The sequence below is a fragment of the Bufo gargarizans genome, chromosome 2 (genome assembly GCF_014858855.1).
Source record: "Bufo gargarizans isolate SCDJY-AF-19 chromosome 2, ASM1485885v1, whole genome shotgun sequence".
NCBI classification, from domain to species: Eukaryota; Metazoa; Chordata; class Amphibia; order Anura; family Bufonidae; genus Bufo; species Bufo gargarizans.
Window position 1 is genome coordinate 241,208,264 of NC_058081.1, and position 15,085 is coordinate 241,223,348.

General features: G+C 43.4%; 1 protein-coding gene across 1 annotated transcript in view; it reads right to left on the reverse strand.

Moving 5' to 3' along the window:
* The window catches only part of RSBN1L (round spermatid basic protein 1 like), a 74,370-nt gene that overhangs the window by 25,332 nt on the left and 33,953 nt on the right, over nucleotides 1-15,085 (reverse strand). The window contains exons 3-5 of the mRNA XM_044280144.1: nucleotides 9,491-10,125; nucleotides 2,725-2,862; nucleotides 1,162-1,304 (exon numbers count right to left, since the gene is read on the reverse strand). Of these exons, the coding sequence (XP_044136079.1) occupies nucleotides 1,162-1,304; nucleotides 2,725-2,862; nucleotides 9,491-10,125 (916 nt within the window). The remainder of the gene's footprint in view (nucleotides 1-1,161; nucleotides 1,305-2,724; nucleotides 2,863-9,490; nucleotides 10,126-15,085) is intronic.

Below are 15,085 nucleotides of genomic sequence, written 5' to 3' on the forward strand. Positions count from 1 at the left end.
ACAAAAGATGGGGCAACACAAGTAAGCAGGGACATCAGAATATGGCAGGGCCTGTAATACTGTAGTGCAGCACAAAATACTGCCCCAGGAGAAGCATACAAAATACTGCCGCCATAACCACAGTATTCAACTGCATCACTGTCCTGACCCGGCAATAAATTTGAGTTCAGGAGGCACTTGCGGCCGTTGGCCAGGTTGATAAGTGCCCATTAAAGGGGTTCTGCACTTTGTTTTAACTGATTATCTATCCTTCTGATCGGCGGGGGTCCAGCAGCGCCGCAGCCTTCTCACTGTTTACCGCTGGCCCACTGATGTCACGACTAGTATCAACTGGCCTGGGTGGGGCTAAGCTCCATTCAAGTGAACAGAGCTTAGCCCCACCCACGCTAGTTGATACTAGTCGTGACGTCACTGGGACTGCGGCAAACAGTGAGAAGGCCGCATCGCTGCTGGAGCGCCGCTGCCTTCTCAAACAGCTGATCGCCGGGGGTCCCCACCAATCAGAAGCTGATGATCCAGGATAGATCATCAGTTAAAACAAAGTGCAGAACCCCTTTAATTAACGATCTGATGCTCTAAGCATTATGTACCCAGCTGTCAGGAGGGCTCAGGCGGCCCCTTGGTCATGTCCCAACAGGAAATTTCCCTGTAAAGTCTAAGGCCAGTCCGTTCTGTAGGAAACAGTAGTGCTCTAATCAAAGCGTAATAGGGCATGGCTGTACGAGCCACAGAGAGATGTAATTAATTAGGACCAAATTGTTTATTCATTCTTCATTATTAACAATGAGTTAATTGAATAAATTTAAATTATTAAAATAATATTCAATAATAATTAAATGAGTTCATTTATTCCCACTGCGACTCATATGGTCATACCCCATATAGTTCCTAGAGCCTCTTCTGAAAGACTGCACATGACCATATAGTACGTCAGCAGACCACAGGGTTATCTGGGAACATAAAACTCTCCCGTCACCCTGTAAGGTACTGCTTCTGTGCCTAAAAGGATTCATCCTCAAAATGACCCTCCCTGTGATTCATGCTTTTTGGCTAAATGCGAATAAGATATAAAATGGAGTGGTTTGTTGCGTGCACAGAAGTACAGGGCAGGACTAGATCATCTGGGGTCAGTCACATTTACCAACACAGACCGTTATGTACCTTTTTCTTTTAAAAGGAGACTTTGGCATATCAGTCACAGGAATCATCTGCTCCCCTGGGCGCACCCACATTATAGGACCGTCATCACTGTCCTTGCGGCTCTTGAGCTCAAGGCTTGAGTAACTGCCCCAAGGCAACGTTCGCTGTCAATCAAGGGAAGGTTGGACACAGTCAGTACATACACATTAAACCGCAGACTTGCTCCAGTTTATTCCATATATTATGGCTGAGAAGTAGTGTGTCGGGATGTTACATAGTGATGAAGCTACCTTTACTATGACTACTTGATACCCCCTCCCCATCTTAACAATACCTCGGATATAAAGTGCTTTCATATCTGCTGTTCTATTATATGATGAAGGAATGGCAATGTGTTCAAGGGTTCACTGCCATCACTTATTGGTCTACAGGTGCTCAGCCATAATGTCAGAGCTACACATTGCGTAGTCAAAGATTGCAGCAACTTTGCGACTAGTGAAAGTGAATGGGGTGAAGTTATACTGTAAGTTGCCACCAGCAAGAAGTGGGTTAAAACAGGTTTAGAACTTTTGCTGCCAACAGGTTACGGCAACTTGCAGGACAGACAACGTTAACCCCATACACTTCCATTAGCTGTGGTCCAGTGCCATGTGCGTTACAAGCCACAGTCACCATGTAGCCCAGGGCTAACTATGTGGACTTTCTAACCCTGTAGAACACTTCAATAAAAGGCTAAGTACACCTTCATCCGCCACGGTTAATGCCTCCGTTGTTCACTTTGAATGCCACGGATTCGTTCAAGGCTTAGCTCCAGGATAATCGCTATTGCAGTAAAGCCATGGCCTGATAGCACTTAGTACCTTATTCCCAGCAATAGATGTTTTCTATCTTCTGGTATGCAAATAAACCAGTAAGGTGCCCAGAGGGGCAGCGCTCTTGCAGGAAGGAGCCCAGACACGCCTCCTGCCACAATGTGTCTCCTCCTACATCACATTCAAGCCATTACTCTGCCCCCCTTTTCCTTGATCCCAGCATGAGGGCGGGCTTGGGCAGTAGCAGTGGGCGTGACTGGGCTCCTTCCTGCAACAGTGACACCCTTCTGGGTACCTTACTGGCTCATTTGCATCACAGGGAGAAGGTGAGTTTTTTTTTTCTCCCAGGCAGTGATTGGACAGCACTACAGCCAGGGAGAAGGAACGCCCATTGAGAAACAGGGCAGTCTTCTCCTCCCTGTACCGATGCTCAGTATTAGCATACCAGCCGAGAAAACTGCCGGGGGGCACAGCGCGCAAACTGAGCGTCGCCCAGACAAACTAGTAAGCAATATTACATCCCTGCGCAGTGCCCTCCATAACCTGCTAGTTATTTCATAATTTCTGGCCCCATGAAAGGTCCTCTTTAAATGGAGCTAAACTGCAAGCAGACACCCACCATGGCCTCAAGTGGAGTCCATCCAGACACCAAAAAGAGTCATAGCTTAAAACTAACAATCCACAAATTGTAGCGCTGTCTCCTATTGAAAACTCCCCAACCTCTGCTTGATTCATATGGCTAATGTAATGATTCTGCACACAGCTTTCTTACCTTTAGGAAAGGAGATTCTTCTAACATGTCCAGGAATTCTGGGAAGTAGTCCCCTACCTCCTCATCCACTGCGCCCACCAGGCTGATCTGCCTCATTGCACCTGCTCGGTAAGTACCATGAGAGTACGTCCTCTTTACCTACAGAAGACAAAGTGCATTAGTGCCGGGCAACCAATGGCTGCAGGAACATGATGCTGGTCACCACAACTACCCCATAGAAACACCACAAACGGTGTCTATTTCATCCACCCCCTGGTTAGATTTGTATAGATCAGACCTAAATGCAACCACTACAGCACCCCAGAGTACCAGGCAGGGGGGCACAAAATGGGGCTTTAACCTGTATTTATAGCAAGGGTGTTCTTGGCCTTTGTGACCAGAGCAAATGTCATCTTTTGGACCCCTGCATTAAATTTATTTTTTTCTTCAACACGCATGAGACTTTATTATTATTAAGATTATAGTAGATATTCAAGTGCATGCTTTTTTTTTTAATGTCATTTGTTCAATAAATAATGTTTACTCCCCAAAAAATGTATCCTGCAAAAACCCCATTTATATCCCTTCATCCCAGTACAGAGTTGTTCTATAGTAAAGGGGATGTACGTGCTTTTTTGGGCGGTGGTGCTTTTTTACATGCAGTTTTTCTGTGCAGATCTTTGTAGGTTAACCCCTTAAGGACTCAGGGCGTACGTCCTAACTTTAAATCGGGATTCCGGCGCCCCAGGGGTTAATCTGAACAGGATGCCGGCTGAAATGATTCAGCCGGCATCCTGTCACAACGACAGGGGGAGTCATGTGACCCCCCCCCCCCCCCGTGTCGGCGATCGCAGCAAACTGCAGGTCAATTCAGACCTGCGGTTCGCTGTGCTTTTTGCAGTTTCTGATCCCCGCGGTCAGGAACTTTTGAGTGCCTAAAATAAAAATTAAAAAAATAAAATACACTACAAATATTAGGTATCGCAGTGTCCGTAATGACCTGATCTATAAAACGGTTATGTTACTTTCCCCGCACTGTGAACGCCATAAAAATAAAAAAAATAAAAACTGAGAAAATTGAAGTTTTGCCCACCTTACTTCCCAAAAAAGGTAATAAAAGTGATTTAAAAAAAAGTCGCATGTACGCCAAAATAGTACCAAACAGTCATCTCATCCCGCAAAAAATGAGACCCTACTCAAGATAATCGCCCAAAAACTGAAAAAACTATGGCTCTTAGACTATGGAGACACTAAAACATGATTTTTTTTTGTTTCAAAAATGAAATCAATGTGTAAAACTTACATAAATAAAAATAAAGTATACATATTCGGTATCGCCGCGTCCGCATCGACCGGCTCTATAAAAATATCACATGACCTAACCCCACAGGTGACCACCGTAAAAAAACAAAAAAAAAAAAAAAAATGTAAAAAAAAAAAAGCTATTTTTTGTCATCTTACGTCACAAAACGTGCAATAGCAAGCGATCAAAAAGTCATATGCACCCCAAAATAGTGCCAATCAAACCGTCATCTCATCACCACCACTTTGTGGAAATTGACTGTTCACTGCGATTCTGCACCTTATGTACAGAAGTGGCCAAGTTAAAAGGAAAGGTTAATGTGTTGAAAAAACAATGGAAAAAAATTGACTATTTTTTTAAATACATTCAATGGCTTTTAGAAAAAAGAAGTTGAGAAAATCCAGCTCCACTTAAAAAGGAATAGGCGTTTATTCAGCTTGCGGTTAAAAACTCATCCGAGGATACAAAATAGCAGTCTTGTCTAAGCTTTTCGGGCTACTAGAAACAATTCCAGCCCTTCTTCATGGGTGTCATGAAGAAGGGCTGGAATTGTTTCTAGTAGCCCGAAAAGCTTAGACAAGACTGCTATTTTGTATCCTCGGATGAGTTTTTAACCGCAAGCTGAATAAACGCCTATTCCTTTTTAAGTGGAGCTGGATTTTCTCAACTTCTTTTTTCTATTGCCGCCCGCACCTGACACGGGCTGTCCGTGCTCACAACCAAAGGAAGGGCAGGTGAGAGCTGCTACACTCCTCTCTTTCTATATTCAATGGCTTTTGTCACCGAAGTGATGCGTTACCACAATTCCTTAAGGCAGGTTTACGGACGATTCTGCAGCTGATTGTCAAGAGGGAAGTGTTCCTGCTTGTTCAGTGAAGGAGACCACCGCCTTTATAGATCGCTATTGTGAATAATGGTTTCTGAGCAGCAGATTGCTGCCATGATCGGTGGTGCCTGCATGAGCACTCGTTCATCGGTGGCACATTTACACGGGCAGATTGTGGGGAACGACTTCACAGAAATGGTTGTTCCCGATAATCTGGATGATTATTGGCTCATGTAAATGCTTTAGTTTGGCTACATCTGTATAGTCGTTTTCCCCCATAGATTTCAATGGAGTTAAACAGAAAATCTGAAACAAAATCCACATAAAAATTGCACATTTTAGAAAGAAACCGTCCTGTTGTGGTAGTGCATGTAAAACTGTGACCATGGAAGTCAGCATGACTGCACCATACTAGGGGGTTGTCACACCAGTCTCCACCACAGATTTCACTAAAAAACATTGGGCAAAATAGCACAGCATGCTGCACATGTCCGGTGCAAAGATAGGCACCACGACGGAAGCCTGACAGAGCCCTTTCTGGTCAATGAGATCCATCATCTGACAGATTCCAGTACTTCTGTAACTGAACAGAACTGAAATGATTAGTGGAAGCCAAGCACCAATGTGAACAAGCCCTATGTGGAGGCTCATTTACGGTGCAGGGCACAAGGAACTCCATGGTGTTACCATACAACACGGCACACACTGTACAGGACAAATCCCTGAGAGGCCAAACATTTCAGGCATGAGATGTGGTGAAAAAGCCTGGACACCACACACATTCTGTTATTACATGGGGCAAGGTTTATATTCTGAATGTTTGGAAATGATCCAATTCCAGACTGGTGAATCAGAAACCTATATATAGAAAACCTTGCTGCCCACATATGAGTTACACACCAGAAAATTACAATTCCCCCGCTATAAGCATAGACCTTACTCATATATAAGCCTCCATGCTACTGGGACTAACAAAAATCAGGCCACATTCACACCACCACTAGTTCTTTCCAGTGCATATGCCCCCCTAGAGAGGGTTCTGTCCAATTTCTGTGCAGGTAGCTGCTTTTTTTTAGCATAAAAAAGTCCTGCAGACAGGATTCTTGTCAGGCCCCAAACAGAGCACTTAAAAGGGTTTTTGAGATTTTTATACAGATTACCTACCTTCAGGATAGGTCATCAGTAGCTGACTGGTGGGAGTCTGTAGGCACCGCAGCTTTCTTTGTGCTCACCAAGCAATGTGCCGTACATTGTATGGAGACTGTGCTTGGTATCACGCTCAACCCCATTTACTTTTACGCAACGCTGCCTTCTCAAAAAGCTGATCAATAGGTATCGGTCCCCCACCGATCAGATAATTGGGATAGGTCATCAGTAGTAAAGTCTTGGAAAGTAAATGAGAATCTGCTTCCCAACTGTCTCACAGTCACTCAGAAGCAGCCCCGGGATAATGGAGGTCATTACAGAGAAGTAATGAAATGTATTTTTGTGACTCATCAGAAAATGGCCTATTGTATACATCCTTTGCTGAATGGTTTGCAGTGCGAAGACCTGTCGCCACAAATGCAGTGCAATCTGCAGGCACCATGTTGTAGAGCAGGAGGAGCTGAACAGATTGATATATTCAGTATAACCTCTATTTTATACATTTACCGTATATCTCTACTATTTCTGACCACTGTTCATGGGGAAGTGTTATCAGAAACTGATCGCTATCTCAGTATATATACAGTTACACAGAGAATGCCATCAGGTACCGATAACACCTCCCTCAGAAATAGAGATATAAATGTATAAAATTACAGGTTTTACACACAATTTTCCCATAAAAGCAACTCCTGCTCTATAACATGCTGCCTTCAAATTGCTCTGCATTTTGTGGTTACGGGTTCTCTTTAAATCATGTTTTATGTTAACCCCTGTTTTTGGCCTTACTGAGCAAGGGTTTTCCTTCCCTTTTTTTTTTGAGGGACAAGTTGTAGTTTTTAATGGTGCCATTTTGGGGTAAACATAACTTTCTGATTAACTTTTATTTATCCCTTTCTGGGAGGGAGATGGGAAAAAACTAATACTGCCAATACTAAGTTTTTATTTTGCGCCATTCATTTTCAGCATAAATAACTTAATATCAGTATTCTCTGGGTCAGTACGATTACAGCGAAACCAAATGCATAGCTCATTTTATGTTTTACTACTTTTGTTCAATATAACCCTTTAAAAAAATAAAATATTTAAAAATCTGTTTGCATCACCACATCCTAAGACCCATAACTTTTTTCCCCCATTAAAAAACATTATCTTTTTTTAATTTAACATCTTTATTACTATACAAAGAGTACACAAAATGCTAATTCATCCTTCTTATAAATTATCACCATTTTTCCCCTTAACCCCATTACCCCCATCACACCCTGCGATGCGTCCACCCCCTCCTCCCCCCAAAACTCCCTTGAGAAGAAATAGGGAGAAGGGAAGAGAGAAGAGGAAAAAATAAATAAATAAATAAATTATATATGAATAAAACATTTTCAATGGAAAAAAAAAACATTTATTTTTTGGGGAATTAGTTTTTTAAATTTAATATAATGGGGGTTTTTTTGTTTGTTTTTTTAAGTTTCAAAAGGCGGCAGCCCAGCTCAAGGCCCCTTAGTAACCGCCGTAAAAAAGGCGTATGGGTGGTCACTAACGGGTTAAACATTTTTAAAGAATTTTTGGTAAAGTTATTTTTCATTTTCCATGTTAAAGAGAACCTGTCACCACGGAATGCAGTATAATCTGCAGGCAGCAGGTTATGGAGCAGGAGGAACGGAGCTGATTACTATATAGTTTTGTGGGGGGAAAAATTCAGTAAAACCTATAATTTATACATTTATATCTCTACTGTGTGTATAAGAGATACTTGTAAGCCACTGGTAACTTCTCCCTCCTGTAGCAATAACTGTTCACAGGGAGTGTAAATAGCAAATATAACCGTATACATTACAAGTTATACTGAATCTTTCCCCACAAAACTATAAACCAATCAGCTCAGCTCCTCCTGATCTATGACATGCTGCCTGCAGATGGCACTGCATTGTGTGGCGACAGGTCCTCTTTAATACTTATATTACAACCTGCAGTTTTCACAGTGGCCACTAAGTCCAATAATAGATGCCACTTGGTCTGTACAGATCATCTTATTGCAGTTATCTGCTTATCATTACAGACAAGATTAGAATGATGTATCACCTACATATAGATAATACAAGGCAAATGTGACCATGGCATCTGAGAAGCCGGAAACGCGAGGTTCACAGGCAGGAATGCCCCCTAACGGAGACTTGAGTTATGAGCATGAGCCTCTACAAGAGCTCATTACTTGTATATTACAATTCAAGCCAGCAGGTGGCAGCACTGAATTGTAATACAGCTATTTTCGTATAGGATAATGGAGAAAATTCCATTACCCTATACAAATTGCAATCTTTTCTTAATAAAAAATAAAATAAATTAATAAATATATTTTTCCCCCCTCAAATAATTATTTCTCCAAAATAAAAAAAAATAAAAAATAAAAACTTTACCACGTGCAAAAACACCTATACTATTAAAAAAATTAAGTAAACTAATCCCATGTGGTGAATGGCGCAAAAAAATAATAATTTACAGGATTCACCATTTTTTCAGCACTTCACCTTAAAAATAAATAAATGTAATAAAAAGTCAAACACACAAAACTACAGATCGTCCTGCAAATAGAGCCCTCACACACCTCCATAGACATAACTGTAAAAAAAAAAAAAAAGAAGAAGTTATGGGGGTCAGAATATGGCAATGAAAACACAAATTTTTTCAAAAACCTGTTGTGCTTTTTTCTAATTCCACCCCATTTGGAATTTATTCCTGCTTCCCACTACACTGAATGCCATATTAAATGGTAGCATTAGAAAGTACAACTTGTCCCGCAAAAAACAAGTCCTTATACGACTATGTGAACGGAAAAATAAAAAAGTTATGGCTCCAGAAAGGCATGGGAAAAAAAATAAAAATAAGGGAAATTGCTACATCAGGAAGGGGTTAAGGTGCCAATAAACAAATTTCAGCCCTGCGAGATTTATTATCGTGTAAATGTGGATATCCTAACGCTTCTCTGATGCCAGAGGAAAGAATCGTTGGTCATGTTGGATTTCAAAAATGCCTAATGTTTTTCCTCCCAGAAGATAACTAATTATTCCCATTACATGGGGGGTCCAGAAGAACAGCTTTCTTACATACTCTGGTGTGTGGGAACCTTTAGGCCAGGGTTTCTCAACTCCAGTCCTCGGGACCCACCTACCAGTCATGTTTTCAGGATTTCCTTAGTATTGAGCAGGTGATATTCATTCTGTGGGATATTCTGAAGGTGGGTCCTGAGGACCGGAGTTGAGAAACCCTGCTTTAGGGACAGAAGATCAGATGATGTTTGAGACTTTTAGATCTTCTCACATCCCCCTGGCCTCCTCTGCAGCCATCTCTACACAAATGTGAGATTTGGTTTTTTAACTTTTTGTGCAAGAATGTTTGGGAGCATTCACACACAGCAATGCCACAGTAACAATATGTAGAAACGGCGACACTCGTCTCATCTGTGAAGGAAACACATACATGATCAGCTCCATCTTTACAGAACTCTAACTTACCTGACCATGGAAGTTGGAAATGTTTGTTGTCTCAATGTCCTTCTTCCCCAAGATCTCCATTTTGACTGGGGAGTTGGGAAAGTTAAAGGAAAAGTAATCCAAAAGGTCAGGTAAATAGGTAGCTGCCCCATGTACAATCCCCATGACGTAATAAGCTGCACAGTTTTCATTTTCACCAAACGCCAGGCTAACAAATTCCTCGGCAAACCTTTGCATCTCCACAGGAGACAGGTGAGAGAGTTCACTGCTGTACGCGTGTACCAAGGACGCTCCGCCATTGGGCTGGTGTTCTATGTGAATAAGGTGCTTGAATTCCAGAGAGTCCAAATGCTTTAGGTTGTGCTGAACACGAGGCTCCTTCAGAGACACAAATGGAGATTCATTCTCCGCCACCCCCTTCTTTTCTTCCACCTTCACCACAAAGTCCTTAAAAGCCTCACAAATTCCTATTTTGGCTTCCTGGCTGTCATGTTTCCTCATGTCAGATACCAGCCCTGAGCAGATGGTCTGAATGGACTTGCTGTACATTTTAGGCTGCTTGCGTTTCTCACCCTCTTTGTGTTTCTTTTTCTTTTTCTTCTTCACTTTCTTAATCTGCAGTTCTTCTGTACTTGGCTTTGCCTTTTCATTTGATCCTGCCAAACAAAACAAATGCTTTATTTTCACAGATTACTGCAGAAATCCCCCCTTTGTAGTACCCGGTCACATAGCAGTAGAACATTGTGCCCTTGTTCACAGGCCTCATAGCTCACCCATAGGGGCCTATCTCTCAGGTCTGTAGTAGTTCTTGATTTGTCCATGTTCAATACTTTTTATAGGCGAGATCCCTTTAATTGCTAACCAGGTTAGATCTACAAGCTTTCCGCAAGGTTACAAATACATATTGAAATAACAGGAACGGCAGAATGCAGAGTTATAAGAAAAGGTGTTCCAGAGGTTTTATGTCATGGGAATCACAAGTATTTACAAGATATACATATCAGGAGAGCTGACAGGTCCTCTATAATACCCCTTTAAAAGGAGTCTTCCAGTATTATGTCAATGATGATTAAAGGCCATCTGTCAGCAGATTTGTACCCATGAAACCGGCTGACCTGTTACATGTGCACTTGGCAGCTGAAGGCATCTGTGTTGGTCCCATGTTACATAGTTGATACAGTTAAAGAAAAAAAAAAAAAAAAGATACAAGTTCAACCAAGGGATAGGTGGGGACGAGAATCCCAGAAGGAAGTGAGACTCAGATTACTACACATTTTCACAAGCATTAATGGTGTTTACTTTTAAGAATTCATCTAACCCCTTTTTAAAACTGTCCACTGTTCCTGCTGTGACCACGTTCTGAGGAAGTCTATTCCACAGATTCACAGTTCTTACAGTAAAGAAGCCTTGATGCTTCCGGAGACTGAATTTTTTCTTCCCCAGTCGGAGGCAGTGCCTCCTTGTCTTTTGAGGGCATTTTACATGGAACAGTTTTTCACCGTATTTTTTTGTATGGCCCATTTATATATTTGTATAGGTTAATCATGTTCACATGTGCCGAATTGCTGAGAAAAATTATGTTTTAATATATGCAAATGAGCCTCTAGGAGCAACAGGGGCGTTACCATTACTCCTAGAGACTACTCTCTCTGAAACTACTGTGCCCTCTGCACTTTGACACTCAACACTGCACTCGACTAGGTGTAAAGGCAACGCCCCTATTGCTCCTAGAGGCTCATTTGCATGTATTACATTTATCAGCAATGTGGCACATATGAACATGGGACTAGAGTTGTTGCGATACCAAATTTTTGATTCTGTTTCGATACCATGAAAAAGTATTGCGATACTCGATACCACACAAAAAAATAAATAAACCCAAAAAGCCACGTGCATTCCGCATTTTTTTTTTTTAAATGCTGAATCGCACAGTTTTTATTTATTTTTTCTGTTCCGGCGTTCACCGCATAGATTTTTTTTATATTTTAATAGTTTGGACTTTTCTGACGTGGCGATATGTAATATGTTTATTATTTATACATTTTATATGTGAAATTGGGAAAGGAGTGATTCATACTTAATATTTTGGTGGGTTTTTTTTGTTTTTTTTTTTACTTTACACTTTTTATTTAATAACCATTTTCCCCCTTAGGGGCTAGAACCTGGGATCTTTCATCCCTTGTCCTATTCACCCTGATAGAGCTCCATCAGGGTGAATAAGACCTCACACTCTCCCTGCTGCTCTGTGCTTTGTGCACACAGCATCAGGGATGTTACCATGGCAGCCAGGGCTTCAGTAGCATCCTGGCTGCCATGGTAACCGATCGGAGCCCTAGGCTTAGGCTAGTTTCACACTTGCGGCAGGACGGATCCGGCAGGCTGGTCTCCCTGTCGAATCCGTCCTTCCGCTGTTTCGCCGAGCCGCCGTTCCGTCCCCATTGACTATAATGGGGACGGGGGCTGAGGTCCGGCGCAGCACGGCGAAAGCCGCCGGACTAAAAAGTCGGACACGCAGGACTTTTTGGTCCGGCGGCTTTCGCCGGAGCTTAGCCCTCGTCCCCATTATAGTCAATCGGGAGGGAGCGGCGGTCCGGTGAAACAGCGGAAGGACGGATCCGACAGGGAGACCAGCCTGCCGGACCCGTCCTGCCGCAAGTGTGAAACTAGCCTTACATAGCTGGGGCTCCGATCAGAAGCTGCCACTGCACCACCAATTAGGGGGAGGGGAGAGGACTCTGTGGCCACTGCCATCAATGATTTAAATACTGGGGGGTTGAGAGGGGCCGACTCACTGTGCCACCAATAATTTTAATGGGATGGGGGGGTTGAGGGGGGGGGGGGCACACTGCACCACCAATGATAATTACTCCTTAATACAGGAGGCGGGTACTGGCAGATCAGCGGCAGTTAACCCATCAGGTGCCGCACCTGAGGAGTTAACTGCCGCTGATCGCAGCTCCCTGTCAGGGGCAGGCAATGCGATTCTGCTGCCGGCACCCGCCTCCTGTATTGTGTGTTAAAGTCTATTTTTCCTGGGTCCAGACTAAGTATTAGGCTACACAGAGCGGCGCCCAGCGATGTCCCAGCACTCACGATTATTTCTGGGCGCCGCTCCGTTCGCCTGCTGTGCCCCATTACTGTCTCCTCTCCTGCTCCACATGCCAATTACTATCGGTGCGCTGGGGAGGAGACATCAGCTTCACTAGTGGGCGTTCCTTCTCCCTGGCTGTAGCGCTGTCCAATCGCAGCGCAGGGAGAAGGAACGCCCACTAGTGAAGCCGATGTCTCCTCCCCCATCGCTCCGATAGTAATTAGCATGTGGAGCAGGAGAGGAGACAGTAATGAGGCACTGCGGGCGAACGGAGCGACGCCCAGGAATAATGGTGAGTGCTGGGACATCGCTGGGCGCCGCTCTGTGTAGGAAAGGTCGTATCATTGGTGGCGCAGTGCGCCCGCCCCTCCTCTACCCCTCTCTTATTGGTGGCAGTGGCAGCAGCAGCAGCACAGGGGGGAGGGAGGACAGCTTCCTCCTCCCCGTGCTGCTGAGAGAACATGAGCGCGCCAACAGCAGTGTGCTCATGTTTAGAGATACTAGACTGCACAGAAGCACAGCCCAGTATTGAAAAAATGGAAATCCCGGTATCGTTTCGATACCGGGACAAAAGTATCGATTGGGTATCGAAATTTCAATACCCGCAATAACCCAACATGGGACCAACACAGATGACTTCAGCTAGACGTGCAGATGTAACAGGTCAGGCGGTTTCATAGGTACAAATCTGCTGACAGATGCCCTTTAATCACTGTAGTGCCGGTTTTTGGTACATGAGAGCTCTACAGTAGTTACTGGGAGTCTCCTGGGATCAAAATTAGTGTAGCTAATCATTTGTATTGCTTTTAATACACTGATTTTGAATTGTATACACGTCATATTGATTAACTGTAATAATATCAGGTATTATGTGACACGTTTTGCTACGGATATCATTACTACTCATTGTACGAGTTAGATCGTGTGTAAATCAGCTTACAAATCTACTGTACCATGTGTGAGTCACATAGGCTTTGTATAAATCCAGAACCCACTACACATTCCTGTACAGAGGTGTGCTAGTTACATTTGCAGGTAGATAATTACATTCATCCAGGTAAGGCCTTATGTACACGACCGTTGGGCGGCCGTGGCCGTATTGCTGCCCACAAATGGCGGAATGGAGTCAAGGAACGAAACACTGGAAGCACTACGGAGTGCTTCCGTGGTGTTTCTTTTCATTGTTTCGCACCGCAAATAAATATGACATGTCATTTTTTTTGTGTGGTGCGGACAGACCTCGGACCCATTCAAGTTGAATGGGTCCGGCCCGCTGCACGGATGTTGCCCGTGCATTGGGGACCGCAATTGTGCCCGCATGTGCATGAGGCCTAAACAAGAGGACCAGAAATGTCCCCCTGTGAGGATCTCAAGGGACCTAGATGCTAATGAAGGGATAGAAAACCACAAGGAGTAGATGAGATCTATATCCTCTGCACAGGACTAAGGAACATCGTTTTTGAAAACCTAGTCATAATTCATGTTCTGAATAAACCACTGAGATATTCAGAATCAGGAGACTGACAGTCCTCTGGTTGTGAGTCCCAGAAGTTGTGGCCTTAGAGAACCTGAATAATCACATTTTATTTCATATGCACGTTTAATACCTGTAGTTATGGTAAAATATGACTGAAAACCTACTGGTCTTAATATCATTCTTGGAGATATCTACCAAAAAGTGATGGTATTCAACCAGCAAAAAACAATAGTGTATGACTCTGTGGAGGTGGTTTGCCCTCACCGGCGACGGGCGGAGGCAGTGATGACACAGTGTTTGGTCATGTGCTGATAATAATGACTGCATCACGGGTTGGCAGATATATATTCTGATAGGTAGGCTGTAAACGTATCCCAGCATTCCCCATAGTCTTTATTCCTGAGGAAGCATCACGCGAAACGTACATCGAGGGGGGGTGAGCCATCTTCACACACTATTCGCTATGTGGTTTTATGTAGTTATACCATTTATTGTTGCCCACATCTCCAAATATTCAGTTGTTTGTTACGATAAGGGTCCATCCACACGTCTGCAAAATGGGTCCGCATCCGTTCCGCAATTTTGCGGAACAGGTGCGGGCCCATTCATTTTCAATGGGGCCGGAATGTGCTGTCCGCATCCGCATTTGCGGATCCACAGTTCTGTTCCGCAATAAAAATAGAACATGCATGTCCTATTCTTGTCCGCAATTGCGGACAAGAAAAGGCATTTTCTATGAGAGTGCTGGCAATGTGCGGTCCGCAAAATGCAGAACGCACATTGCCGGTGTCAGTGTTTTGCGGATCTGCAAAACACATACTGACGTGTGAATGGACCCCAAGTGTTACATTGGCCATATGTGACGATACTAGGGCTTTTTGGTATACACATGTAGTTTGTAATGTCCCCCTATTTGTTCTAGCGATTTATTGTCAGACTTCAGGTCTAAGGGATAAGGTGCACTATTGGTATAATCCACATTGGTTTACAGAGTAAATTGGAGTGTTTCATGATGGTGCTATATAGAATTGTGATATGTAATATTTTA